The sequence below is a fragment of the Pseudorasbora parva genome, chromosome 10, assembly GCF_024679245.1.
Source record: "Pseudorasbora parva isolate DD20220531a chromosome 10, ASM2467924v1, whole genome shotgun sequence".
Lineage (NCBI taxonomy): Eukaryota > Metazoa > Chordata > Actinopteri > Cypriniformes > Gobionidae > Pseudorasbora > Pseudorasbora parva.
The window spans coordinates 12,799,659-12,814,989 of NC_090181.1; the positions used below are offsets into that span (position 1 = coordinate 12,799,659).

Genomic DNA, 15,331 nt, shown 5'->3' on the forward strand with positions numbered 1-15,331 from the left:
CACTGTCGTAATTTAGAATTTTTGTCCATTTTGAATATTTGACCATTTTGACTTCATGGGATTATTGAATAATTTCACTTTTATGTAATAGTATACACTGTCGTAATTTTGAATTTTTGTCCATTTTGAAATTTTGTCCTTTTTGACTTCATGGGATAATTGAATAATTTCACTTTTATGTAATAGTATACACTGTCATAATTGTGATTTTTTTTATCCATTTGGAATTGTATGTGATAATTGAATAATTTCAAAAATGTATACTTTATACAGTGTATACTTTATACTATACTTTATACATTGTGATAATTGAATAAATTCCACTTTTATGTAATAGTATACACTGTCGTAATTTTGAATTTTTGTCCATTTTGACTTTGTGATAATATAATAATTTCCACTTTTATGTAATAGTATACACTGTCGTAATTTAGAAGTTGTGTCCATTTTGACTTTGTGATAATTGAATAAATTCCACTTTTATGTAATAGTATACACTGTCGTAATTTAGAATTTTTGTCCATTTTGAATATTTATCAATTTTGACTTTATGGTATAATTGAATAAATTCCACTTTTATGTAATAGTATACACTGTCGTAATTTAGAATTTTTGTCCATTTTGAATATTTGACCATTTTGACTTCATGGGATTATTGAATAATTTCACTTTTATGTAATAGTATACACTGTCGTAATTTAGAATTTTTGTCCATTTTGAATATTTATCAATTTTGACTTTATGGTATAATTGAATAAATTCCACTTTTATGTAATAGTATACACTGTCGTAATTGTGATTTTTTTAATCTATTTTGAATTGTATGTGATAATTGAATTTCACTTTTATGTAATAGTATACACTGTCATAATTTAGAATTTTTGTCCATTTTGAATATTTGACCATTTTGACTTCATGGGATTATTGAATAATTTCACTTTTATGTAATAGTATACACTGTCGTAATTTTGAATTTTTGTCCATTTTGAATTTTTGTCCATTTTGACTTTGTGATAATTGAATAAATTCCACTTTTATGTAATAGTATACACTGTCGTAATTTTGAATTTTTGTCCATTTTGAATATTTGTCAATTTTGACTTAATGGTATAATTGAATAAATTCCACTTTTATGTAATAGTATACACTGTCGTAATTGTGATTTTTTTAATCCATTTTGAATTGTATGTGATAATTGAATTTCACTTTTATGTAATAGTATACACAGTCGTATTTTAGAATTTTTGTCCATTTTGAATTTTTGTCAATTTTGAATTTATGGGATTATTTATGGGATAATTTTTGTCCATTTTGAATTTTTGTCCATTTTGACTTCATGGCATAATTGAATAATTTCACTTTTATGTAATAGCATACACTGTCGTAATTTTGAATTTTGTCCATTTTGAATTTTTTTCCATTTTGACTTTGTGATAATTGAATAAATTATACTTTTATGTAATAGTATACACTGTCGTAATTTTGAATTTTTGTCCATTTTGACTTCATGGGATTATTGAATAATTTCACTTTTATGTAATAGTATACACTGTCATAATTGTGATTTTTATTATCCATTTTGAATTGTATGTGATAATTAAATAATTTCACTTTTATGTAATAGTATACACTGTCGTAATTTTTAATTTTTGTCCATTTTGACTTTGTGATAATTGAATAAATTCCACTTTTATGTAATAGTATACACTGTCATAATTGTGAATTTTTGTCCATTTTGAATTTTTGTCCATTTTAAATATTTTACCATTTTGACTTCATGGGATTATTGAATAATTTCACTTTTATGTAATAGTATACACTGTCGTAATTTAGAATTTTTGTCCATTTTGAATATTTGTCAATTTTGACTTTATGTGATAATTGAATAAATTCCACTTTTATGTAATAGTATACACTGTCATAATTGTGAATTTTTGTCCATTTTGACTTTGTGATAATTGAATAAATTCCACTTTTATGTAATAGTATACACTGTCGTAATTTAGAATTTTTGTCCATTTTGAATATTTGACCATTTTGACTTCATGGGATTATTGAATAATTTCACTTTCATGTAATAGTATACACTGTCGTAATTTTGAATTTTTGTCCATTTTGACTTCATGGCATAATTGAATAATTTCACTTTTATGTAATAGTATACACTGTCGCAATTTTGAATTTTGTCCATTTAGAATTTTTGTCCATTTTGACTTTGTGATAATTGAATAAATTCCACTTTTATGTAATAGTATACACTGTCGTAATTTAGAATTTTTGTCCATTTTGAATATTTGACCATTTTGACTTCATGGGATTATTGAATAAATTCCACTTTTATGTAATAGTATACACTGTCGTAATTTTGAATTTTTGTCCATTATGAATATTTGACCATTTTGACTTCATGGGATTATTGAATAATTTCACTTTTATGTAATAGTATACACTGTCGTAATTTTGAATTTTTGTCCATTTTGAATTTTTGTCCATTTTGAATATTTGACCATTTTTACTTCATGGGATTATTGAATAATTTCACTATTATGTAATAGTATACACTGTCGTAATTTTGAATTTTTGTCCATTTTGAATATTTGTCAATTTTGACTTTATGTGATAATTGAATAAATTCCACTTTTATGTAATAGTAAACACTGTCATAATTGTGAACTTTTGTCTATTTTGACTTTGTGATAATTTAATGAATTCCACTTTTATGTAATAGTATGCACTGTCGTAATTTTGAATTTTTGTCCATTTTGAATTTTTGTCCATTTTGACTTCATGGGATAATTGAATAAATTCCACTTTTATGTAATAGTATACACTGTCGTAATATTGAATTTTTGTCCATTTTGAATATTTGACCATTTTGACTTCATGGGATTATTGAATAATTTCACTTTTATGTAATAGTATACACTGTCGTAATTTAGAATTTTTGTCCATTTTGAATTTTTGTCCATTTTGAATATTTGACCATTTTGACTTCATGGGATTATTGAATAATTTCACTTTTATGTAATAGTATACACTGTCGTAATTTAGAATTTTTGTCCATTTTGAATATTTGTCAATTTTGACTTTGTGATAATTGAATAAATTCCACTTTTATGTAATAGTATACACTGTCGTAATTTAGAATTTTTGTCCATTTTGACTTTTTGATAATTGAATAAATTCCACTTTTATGTAATAGTATACACCGTCGTAATTTAGAATTTTTGTCCATTATGAATATTTGACCATTTTGACTTCATGGGATAATTGAATAATTTCACTTTTATGTAATAGTATACACTGTCATAATTGTGATTTTTTAAAATCCATTTGGAATTGTATGTGATAATTGAATAATTTCACTTTTATGTAATAGTATACACTGTCGTAATTTAGAACTTTTGTTCATTTTGACTTTGTGATAATTGAATAAATTCCACTTTTATGTAATAGTATACACTGTCGTAATTTAGAATTTTTGTCCACTTTGACTTTGTGATAATTGAATAAATTCCACTTTTATGTAATAGTATATACTTTCGTAATTTAGAAATTTGTCCATTTCGACTTTGTGATAATTGAATAACTTCCACTTTTAAGTAATAGTATACACTGTCGTAATTTAGAATTTTTGTCAATTTTGAATTTATGGGATTATTTATGGGATAATTTTTGTCCATTTTGAATTTTTGTCCATTTTGACTTCATGGCATAATTGAATAATTTCCTTTTATGTAATAGTATACACTGTCGTAATTTTGAATTTTTATCCATTTTGAATTTTTGTCCATTTTGACTTTATGGGATAATTGAATAATTTCACTTTTATGTAATAGTATACACTGTCATAATTGTGATTTTTTTATCCATTTGGAATTGTATGTGATAATTGAATAATTTCACTTTTATGTAATAGTATACACTGTCATAATTTAGAATTTTTGTCCATTTTGACTTTGTGATAATTGAATAAATCCCACTTTTATGTAATAGTATACACTGTCGTAATTTAGAACTTTTGTTCATTTTGACTTTGTGATAATTGAATAAATTCCACTTTTATGTAATGGTATACACTGTCGTAATTTTGAATTTTTGTCCATTTTGCCTTTATGTGATAATTGAATAAATTCCAATTTTATGTAATAGAATACACTGTCGTAATTTAGAATTTTTGTCCACTTTGACTTTGTGATAATTGAATAAATTCCACTTTTATGTAATAGTATATACTTTCGTAATTTAGAAATTTGTCCGTTTCAACTTTGTGATAATTGAATAACTTCCACTTTTAAGTAATAGTATACACTGTCGTAATTTAGAATTTTTGTCAATTTTGAATTTATGGGATTATTTATGGGATAATTTTTGTCCATTTTGAATTTTTGTCCATTTTGACTTCATGGCATAATTTAATAATTTCCTTTTATGTAATAGTATACACTGTCGTAATTTTGAATTTTTATCCATTTTGAATTTTTGTCCATTTTGACTTTATGGGATAATTGAATAATTTCACTTTTATGTAATAGTATACACTGTCATAATTGTGATTTTTTTATCCATTTGGAATTGTATGTGATAATTGAATAATTTCACTTTTATGTAATAGTATACACAGTCGTAATTTTGAATTTTTGTCCATTTTGACTTTGTGATATTGAATAATTTCCACTTTTATGTAATAGTATACACTGTCGTAGTTTTGAATTTTTGTCCATTTTGAATTTTTGTCCATTTTGACTTCATGGGATTATTGAATAATTTCACTTTTATGTAATAGTATACACTGTCGTAATTTTGAATATTTGTCCATTTTGACTTTGTGATAATTTAATAAATTCCAATTTTATGTAATAGTATACACTGTCTTAATTTTTAATTTTTGTCCATTTTGAATTTTTGTCCATTTTGACTTCATGGGATAATTGAATAATTTCCTTTTATGTAATAGTATACACTGTCGTAATTTAGAATTTTTGTCCATTTTGAATATTTGTCCATTTTGACTTTATGGGATAATTGAATAAATTCCACTTTTATGTAATAGTATACACTGTCGTAATTTTGAATTTTTGTCCATTTTGACTTTATGTGATAATTGAATAAATTTCACTTTTATGTAATAGTAAACACTGTGTTAATTTAGAATTTTTGTTCATTTTGACTTCTTGGGATTACTGAATAATTTCACTTTTATGTAATAGTATACACTGTCGTAATTTTGAATTATTTTCCATTTTGAATTTTTGTCCATTTTGACTTTATGTGATAATTGAATAAATTCCACTTTTATGTAATAGTATACACTGTCATAATTTTTTTAAATTTTTGTCCATTTTGACTTTATGTGATAATTGAATAAATTCCACTTTTATGTAATAGTATACACTGACGTAATTTAGAATTTTTGTCCATTTTGACTTCGTGATAATTGAATAAATTCCACTTTTATGTAATAGTATACACTGTCGTAATTTTGAATTTTTGTCCATTTTGAATTTTTGTCCATTTTGACTTTATGTGATAATTGAATAAATTCCACTTTTATGTAATAGTATACACTGTCATAATTTTTTTAAATTTTTGTCCATTTTGACTTTATGTGATAATTGAATAATTTCCACTTTTATGTAATAGTATACACTGTCGTAATTTTGAATTTTTGTCCATTTTGAATTTTTGTCCATTTTGACTTCATGGGATAATTGAATATTTTCACTTTTATGTAATAGTATACACTGTCGTAATTTAGAATTTTTGTCCATTTTGAATATTTGTCAATTTTGACTTTATGGTATAATTGAATAATTTCCACTTTTATGTAATAGTATACACTGTCATAATTGTGATTTTTTTTATCCATTTTGAATTGTATGTGATAATTGAATAATTTCACTTTTATTTAATAGTATACACTGTCGTAATTTAGAATTTTTGTCAATTTTGACTTTGTGATAATTGAATAAATTCCACTTTTATGTAATAGTATACACTGTCGTAATTTAGAATTTTTGTCCATTTTGACTTTGTGATAATTGAATAAATTCCACTTTTATGTAATAGTATACACTGTCATAATTTAGAACTTTTGTTCATTTTGACTTTGTGATAATTGAATAAATTCCACTTTTATGTAATGGTATACACTCTCGTAATTTTGAATTTTTGTCCATTTTGACTTTGTGATAATTGAATAAATTCCAATTTTATGTAATAGTATACACTGTCGTAATTTTGAATTTTTGTCCATTTTGAATTGTATGTGATAATTGAATAATTTCACTTTTATGTAATAGTATACACTGTTGTAATTTAGAATTTTTGTCCACTTTGACTTTGTGATAATTGAATAAATTCCACTTTTATGTAATAGTATACACTGTCGTAATTTAGAATTTTTGTCCATTTTGACTTTGTGATAATTAAATAATTTCTACTTTTAAGTAATAGTATACACTGTCGTAATTAAGATATTTTGTCAATTTTGAATTTATGGGATTATTTATGGGATAATTTTTGTCCATTTTAAATTTTTGTCCATTTTGACTTCATGGCATAATTGAATAATTTCCTTTTATGTAATAGTATACACTGTTGTAATTTTGAATTTTTATCCATTTTGAATTTTTGTCCATTTTGACTTCATGGGATAATTGAATAATTTCACTTTTATGTAATAGTATACACTGTCATAATTGTGATTTTTTTATCCATTTGGAATTGTATGTGATAATTGAATAATTTCACTTTTATGTAATAGTATACACTGTCATAATTGTGATTTTTTAATCCATTTTGAATTGTATGTTATAATTGAATAATTTCACTTTTATGTAATAGTATACACTGTCGTAATTTTGAACATTTGTCCATTTTGACTTTGTGATAATTTAATAAATTCCAATTTTATGTAATAGTATACACTGTCATAATTTTGAATTTTTGTCCATTTTGAATTTTTGTCCATTTTGACTTTATGTGATAATTGAATAAATTCACTTTTATGTAATAGCATACACTGTCGTAATTTTTAATTTTTGTCCATTTTGAATTTTTGTCCATTTTGACTTCATGGGATAATTGAATAATTTCCTTTTATGTAATAGTATACACTGTCGTAATTTAGAATTTTTGTCCATTTTGAATATTTGTCCATTTTGACTTTATGGGATAATTGAATAAATTCCACTTTTATGTAATAGTATACACTATCGTAATTTTGAATTTTTGTCCATTTTGACTTTATGTGATAATTGAATAAATTCCACTTTTATGTAATAGTATACACTGTCGTAATTTAGAATTTTTGTTCATTTTGACTTCATGGGATTACTGAATAATTTCACTTTTATGTAATAGTATACACTGTCCTAATTGTGATTTTTATCCATTTTGAATTGTATGTGATAATTGAATAATTTCACTTTTATGTAATAGTATACACTGTCGTAATTTAGAATTTTTGTCCATTTTGAATTTTTGTCCATTTTGACTTTATGTGATAATTGAATAAATTCACTTTTATGTAATAGTATACACTGTCGTAATTTTTAATTTTTGTCCATTTTTAATTTTTGTCCATTTTGACTTCATGGGATAATTGAATAATTTCCTTTTATGTAATAGTATACACTGTCGTAATTTAGAATTTTTGTCCATTTTGAATATTTGTCCATTTTGACTTTATGGGATAATTGAATAAATTCCACTTTTATGTAATAGTATACACTATCGTAATTTTGAATTTTTGTCCATTTTGACTTTATGTGATAATTGAATAAATTCCACTTTTATGTAATAGTATACACTGTCGTAATTTAGAATTTTTGTTCATTTTGACTTCATGGGATTACTGAATAATTTCACTTTTATGTAATAGTATACACTGTCATAATTGTGATTTTTATCCATTTTGAATTGTATGTGATAATTGAATAATTTCACTTTTATGTAATAGTATACACTGTCGTAATTTAGAATTTTTGTCCATTTTGACTTCGTGATAATTGAATAAATTCCACTTTTATGTAATAGTATACACTGTCGTAATTTTGAATATTTGTCCATTTTGACTTTATGTGATAATTTAATAAATTCCAATTTTATGTAATAGTATACACTGTCGTAATTTTGAATTTTTGTCCATTTTGAATTTTTGTCCATTTTGACTTTATGTGATAATTGAATAAATTCCACTTTTATGTAATAGTATACACTGTCATAATTTTGAATTTTTGTCCATTTTGACTTTGTGATAATTGAATAATTTCCACTTTTATGTAATAGTATACACTGTCGTAATTTAGAATTTTTGTCCATATTGAATATTTTGTCAATTTTGACTTTATGGTATAATTTAATAAATGCCACTTTTATGTAATAGTATACACTGTCATAATTGTGATTTTTTTTATCCATTTGGAATTGTATGTGATAATTGAATAATTTCACTTTTATGTAATAGTATACACTGTCGTAATTTAGAATTTTTGTCCATTTTGACTTTATGTGATAATTGAATAAATAACACTTTTGTGTAATAGTATACACTGTCATAATTGTGATTTTTTTATCCATTTGGAATTGTATGTGATAATTGAATAATTTCACTTTTATGTAATAGTATACACTGTCATAATTGTGATTTTTAATCCATTTTGAATTGTATGTGATAATTGAATAATTTCACTTTTATGTAATAGTATACACTGTCGTAATTTAGAATTTTTGTCCATTTTGAATATTTGACCATTTTGACTTCATGGGATTATTGAATAATTTCACTTTTATGTAATAGTATACACTGTCGTAATTTAGAATTTTTGTCCATTTTGAATTTTTGTCCATTTTGACTTCATGGGAAAATTGAATAATTTCACTTTTATGTAATAGTATACAATGTCGTAAATTAGAATTTTTGTCCATATTGAATATTTTGTCAATTTTGACTTTATGGTATAATTTAATAAATTCCACTTTTATGTAATAGTATACACTGTCGTAATTTAGAATTTTTGACCATTTTGAATATTTGTCAATTTTGACTTTATGGTATAATTGAATAAATTCCACTTTTATGTAATAGTATACACTGTCATAATTTGTTTTTTTTTTATCCATTTGGAATTGTATGTGATAATTGAATAATTTCACTTTTATGTAATAGTATACAGTGTCGTAATTTAGAATTTTTGTCCATTTTGACTTTATGTGATAATTGAATAAATAACACTTTTATGTAATAGTATACACTGTCGTATTTTTTTTTCTCCATTTTGACTTTATGTGATAATTGAATACCACTTTTATGTAATAGTATACACTGTCGTAATTTAGAATTTTTGTCCATTTTGAATATTTGACCATTTTGACTTCATGGGATAATTGAATAATTTCACTTTTATGTAATAGTATACAATGTCGTAAATTAGAATTTTTGTCCATTTTGAATTTTTGTCCATTTTGACTTCATGGGATAATTGAATAATTTCACTTTTATGTAATAGTATACAATGTCGTAAATTAGAATTTTTGTCCATATTGAATATTTTGTCAATTTTGACTTTATGGTATAATTTAATAAATTCCACTTTTATGTAATAGTATACACTGTCGTAATTTAGAATTTTTGACCATTTTGAATATTTGTCAATTTTGACTTTATGGTATAATTGAATAAATTCCACTTTTATGTAATAGTATACACTGTCATAATTTGTTGTTGTTTTTTATCCATTTGGAATTGTATGTGATAATTGAATAATTTCACTTTTATGTAATAGTATACACTGTCGTAATTTAGAATTTTTGTCCATTTTGACTTTATGTGATAATTGAATAAATAACACTTTTATGTAATAGTATACACTGTCGTATTTTTTTTTCTCCATTTTGACTTCATGTGATAATTGAATACCACTTTTATGTAATAGTATACACTGTCGTAATTTAGAATTTTTGTCCATTTTGAATTTTTGTCCATTTTGACTTCATGGGATAATTGAATAATTTCACTTTTATGTAAAAGTATACACTGTCGTAATTTAGAATTTTTGTCCATATTGAATATTTGTCAATTTTGACTTTATGGTATAACTGAATAAATTCCACTTTTATGTAATAGTATACTCTGTCATAATTGTGATTTTTTTATCCATTTTGAATTGTATGTGATAATTGAATAATTTCACTTTTATGTAATAGTATACACTGTCGTAATTTTGAATTTTTGTCCATTTTGAATATTTGTCCATTTTGACTTTATGTGATAATTGAATAATTTCCACTTTTATGTAATAGTATATACACTGTCGTAATTTTGAATTTTTGTCCATTTTGAATATTTGTCCATTTTGACTTTATGTGATAATTGAATAATTTCCACTTTTATGTAATAGTATACACTGTCGTAATTTAGAATTTTTGTCCATTTTGACTTCATGGGATAATTGAATAAATTCACTTTTATATAATAGTATACACTGTTGTAATTGTGATTTTTTTCATTTTGACTTCATGTAATAATTAAATTATTTCCACTTTTATGTAATAGTATACACTGTCGTAATTTTAAATTTTTGTCCTTTTTGACTTCATGGGATAACTGAATAATTTCAATTTTATGTAATAGTATACACTGTCGTAATTTTGTATTTTTGTCCATTTTGACTTCATGGGATAATTGAATAATTTAACTTTTATGTAATAGTATACACTGTGGTAATTGTGAATTTTTGTCCATTTTGACTTTATGGTATAATTGAATAAATTCACTTTTATATAATAGTATACACTGTTGTAATTGTGTATTTTTTTATTTTGACTTCATGTGATAATTGAATAATTTCCCCCCGTTTGTAGTGCAGCCATTTGTAGTGGTATCTGAAACCATAGTGGACGTTATAAAGTGCACTCATCCTATCCCACATTGCACTGCAATAATGAGTGTACAGCCGACATAAAGTCAACAGCTCATTTTCATTTTCTTCTTCAAGTAAACTGTATTAGGGAATAGTGATTGCGGGTTTAGGGGGCAATTTCAGATTCAGCCACCGTTTTATTTTAGTTGACAGAGTAAAGTAGCTGAAAACATGGTCTAAATTGTAAGCTCCTCAGTATTAACTTCTTTTTTATTGAACAGTTGAATAAAAGCGATATCAGACTAAATGATTTAAGAAGTCCAGCATCAGTCACCAGAGAGAAGTCTGTTTAAATGGAAATTTGGTTTTCTTCTACTTTTCCAAAAAAAAGGGATGGCATTGATTTGAGCTAGATTTCACCAAATCATTCATATGAAATGTGTGTTGAAGGGAAAGTTATAAACCTGTATTTGTATTGCCCCCAATGTACGGGATCTCTTTTATGGCAAAAGTCACATCTTTGGCTGTCGTATAGTTTGACAAGTAGAATTCAGTTCGAGGCGTCTCACTGGAAAGAAAAACATGCAATTTTAGGCTACTTACTGACAAAGAAAAAACATTAAATGTGATAAATGACGTGCGCAGATCACCTGGTTTGCACCACTCCTACATGAGGACCTGGTGATCCAACCTTCAGCATGGTGGCAAGCTTACTGATAAAGCTCTTCTGCAGGTTGAACCGCCGCTGTCCAATGTTGTAGCTGCTATCCAGCAGCAAAGCCATATCGACTGGGCAATCTGGAACAAGGTCACATTTAAACAGTACATGCATGTCACGGTACTTTGACTGACAATTTAAAGTTAGAATGTTAAATCAGGTCATACAGACCTCTGTTTGCCGTTGTTGGAGGAGGCTTCTTTACAGGTTTTTTGACTGGTTTCTTGGCACCTGGGAGAAGAAGGAATGCTCAGTGTAGACTACATATATATATGATCTCCAGTTATCTAAACACTTGTTACCTGCTCCAGATGCTACTGTGGCAGAACTGCTGGTTTGGCTGGACACTTCCAGCGGCAAACTAATTGTTCCTGAGACAAAATAACAATACATTTAACCTGACAAACCTTTACTGATAGTCTAAAAGGACTTTAGTTCATTTTTATATTCTGCATAATTGTATACACTATATTATTTATATAGTCTAACTGAGCGAAATTTTCTAAAGTTATGTCCTAGTTATACTTACTGAGAATAAATAGTACCACATCTTTTTTATGTTTAGAAGTGAAAGTTCATCATGAAAAACGTATTATATTATGATTACACTAATTCAAATGTTATTGCTATAATTGTTAATTATAATAATATTAACAATATAACCCATTGTTGTTAATATAATTCAATTAATATATGATAAATTATTTTACATAATTATATTATATTATTCCGCAGAGTGCGGTGAACTACTACATTGCTTGCGTCTGTAACCAAATCTACACATTTTAAATCAAAACAGACAGGCATTTGTAATAATGCAAATGGTAATTGTCTCCACTCACTTGCCACAGTGAAAGATGAACTCCATTGTGACAGCGACTGAGACTGGACACCATGAGCGTAAGAGCTGAGGTAGTTTGTCCTCCCTTGCAGTCCGTGAACCTCCACAGGTCCACCAGATAGACTTATGATTCCTCTGTATGACATAAAAAAAATGTTCTTTGCTTTTGTGGTTTCTTACGCAAGTCTCGCATGTCAGTATCTTTATCATTACTTCTGTGATTGTACCTGTGTATTGCTGCTCCACATATGCTGGAAATTGAAGCATATACTCCAGAACCAAACACTGACAGACTCCACAGGGTGCAGTTTGCTGGGCAGAGCACCAGCTGACGGGCGTCTGGTAGATCCACCGCACGAGTTCCACAGCTAATTGGTGTTGGAACTAACCATGTATAACACATAAAATGGTTATTTACTTATCAAATAAAACAAACACATTAAACTCAAAAAGTAAATCTATTCCATAAGCTATAGTGTCTTAGATATTGATCAAAATAAATTAATAAGTTAGTAATAATAATTTTTTTTTTGGTTTTTGCTACTCTGAGTAGTATTACTGAGTAGTAGTAGGGCACTTTTTGCGTTTCTTTGCCTCTTCTTGACAGATCGCTTCCTGTACTCTTGAGTTGTAAGTCGCTTTGTATAAAAGAGTCTGCTAAATGCATAAACGTAAATGTAAAAAAGTACATGTTTGTCAGAGTTTATAAAAATTTTGTGGAACTTTTTTTTTTTAATCAAGTGAAATCGAAAGTTAGAATTCATTTACTTTGAAATAAATTCCACGAAAATAAATCCATTTGTATTTAGTATGAAAATAGTTGTGGGGGAAAGGTGTATGAAAAAAGTTACTGACCATTTAATTCTGCTCCAAAAGTGCAATAGCTCAAAGACAGAATACCTGTAAAAAGAAACAGAAAAAAATGACGATTAATCAGAATAGCATTGGAGGTGTTCAGTATCAAGTCACTTCGAACAAAATGAATCGCCTACCTAATACATGAAGTACAGCAAACCACATCGACATGGTTAATGAAGATATCTGTAGAGACAAAAGAACATTATACCAGACAACAATGAATGAACTTCACCCCATTCTGTTATTAACTTTTTTTTTTATCTAAATAAAAAAAAAAAAAATACTAAACCTTCTAAGGCTTTTACATTTCTCTTTATTTTTGTCTTTTATCTAGGTGTGTAAAATTGATTTGGCATACAGAAGTGAGATCAGATATGATCCAGGAAAAATTTAATCTCCCCAGACACATCCATCACAAACAGCTCCTTTGGAGCTGCATACTTCAGTTAATCCACTCACAGAATGAAGTAGAAAGAGAGAGACAGAATGGAAAAGAAAAAAAAAAGATGCATATCTGGATTATTAAAATTATCACTATTAAAATCCATTAAACAGCCAAAAATCATCAAACTATGAAGATTAAATCCAACTTACAGATATTGTGTAGGATGACGTTTCTTCAGCCTTAAAAGCTTTATAGAAAAAAAATGTGTAATTCCGTTATGGATGATATTCCAGAGGTGTCTGAATATTGAGGAAAGAGCTAGTCCTTTAAATAATGTCCCCGAAAACCCCAATGATTCTCTGCTGACATCACAAGAGGCGGGCCTTGCATCCAAACCACCTGAAAAGGACATTGTTTTAAATTCTCCTGCTTTTCCACCATTTAATATAGCAACATGCTTTAACACAGTCTAACCCATATAGTTGACTAAAAAAGTCAGAGTTGGTTTGTAAAGAAACAGAGAGCTACAACCAGGAGAATAAACAACACATGACCATCCAGTCTAAAAGTCATGATTAGGCCCTGAGAGTCAAAATGTACCTTGAGGCTAATGAGATGATAAATATAATCTAAACACACAATATCACCCCAAATGGCCTGGGGCTGACAGAACACTGAGAAGACCAAATAGAAGAGAGACTAATCAGCCAATGTGTTAAGTCTTGACAGATGCTTTTATCCCAAGTCTCTTTCAGAACACTTATATATTTGCTTCACTGTGGTTGTAAGAATGAAAACATCTCCTGAACGTGCAGCAAAAATTGTAAATTGTCCATAAATTGTATTCATTTTCAGCGTAGACAGCGCTTAGTATGCGAAAGGGCAATTGAGTGCATTAGCATGACACCGTCCTGTTTTCAAAGAGATATTTTCTTCTCCATGTACTGTGGACCATTTCTGGGTTTAATCCTGGCAGCAAACAGGAATATGATAGGTCCATGTTTACTGTGGCATCTCACAACTCATTGGCATTTACTGATTAAGTGCTGTGGAAGTTTGTAAGAGTACATAGTGTGCGACAAGGTGCTTATTCAGTGTGACAGACAAAAAAAAAACCTCTCAAGGAATGATACTCAATCCTCTTTGAACAACTGCTCATTGTAACAACTGGGAACTGTCCCAATGTCTCAATTAATAAATATTTCACAGCACACAAAGTCCATGTCACGCTAAAGCGGTCTTTCAGGAGAAAATTCTTGGGAAGGTCATGGTGAAAACATTAAGTCTCTCAACCAGAGTGTGAACTTCCATATCAAGTAAATCTTGGTTAATTGAAAACCATTCATGATTAAATTCCAGCGGTTAAAGAAGCGTACTGATGTTTTGCCAAAAAGAAACAAGAAAGGCTGGGCTGGTAGGCCTACTTTAAGTAAACAAAGACACAGTCAGGTGGTCACCATTAAGGTATTAACTAATTCAACATTATATGTTAATAATTGTATCTATTAATATAAACAATTCTTTCCAAAATACAACATAAATTAATCATTTAATTTTTTTAATGATTAATTTTGTCAGCTGCTATTGGCCGGTAACAATTATTTATTTATTTTTAATTCTAACAAATGCAATGTTATGACAAGAACAAACCTGATGAGGCTCTG

At 27.2% G+C, this 15,331-nt stretch overlaps 1 protein-coding gene across 1 annotated transcript in view; it reads right to left on the reverse strand.

Annotated features, from left to right (window-relative positions):
- Positions 1–15,331, reverse strand: part of coch (coagulation factor C homolog, cochlin (Limulus polyphemus)) — a 37,668-nt gene that overhangs the window by 11,039 nt on the left and 11,298 nt on the right. Inside the window, exons 2-10 of the mRNA XM_067454541.1 lie at positions 13,877–14,066; positions 13,417–13,465; positions 13,280–13,324; positions 12,652–12,808; positions 12,426–12,559; positions 11,886–11,954; positions 11,755–11,814; positions 11,516–11,663; positions 11,330–11,433 (exon numbers count right to left, since the gene is read on the reverse strand). Of these exons, the coding sequence (XP_067310642.1) occupies positions 11,330–11,433; positions 11,516–11,663; positions 11,755–11,814; positions 11,886–11,954; positions 12,426–12,559; positions 12,652–12,808; positions 13,280–13,324; positions 13,417–13,450 (751 nt within the window). The 5' untranslated portion in view covers positions 13,451–13,465; positions 13,877–14,066. The remainder of the gene's footprint in view (positions 1–11,329; positions 11,434–11,515; positions 11,664–11,754; positions 11,815–11,885; positions 11,955–12,425; positions 12,560–12,651; positions 12,809–13,279; positions 13,325–13,416; positions 13,466–13,876; positions 14,067–15,331) is intronic.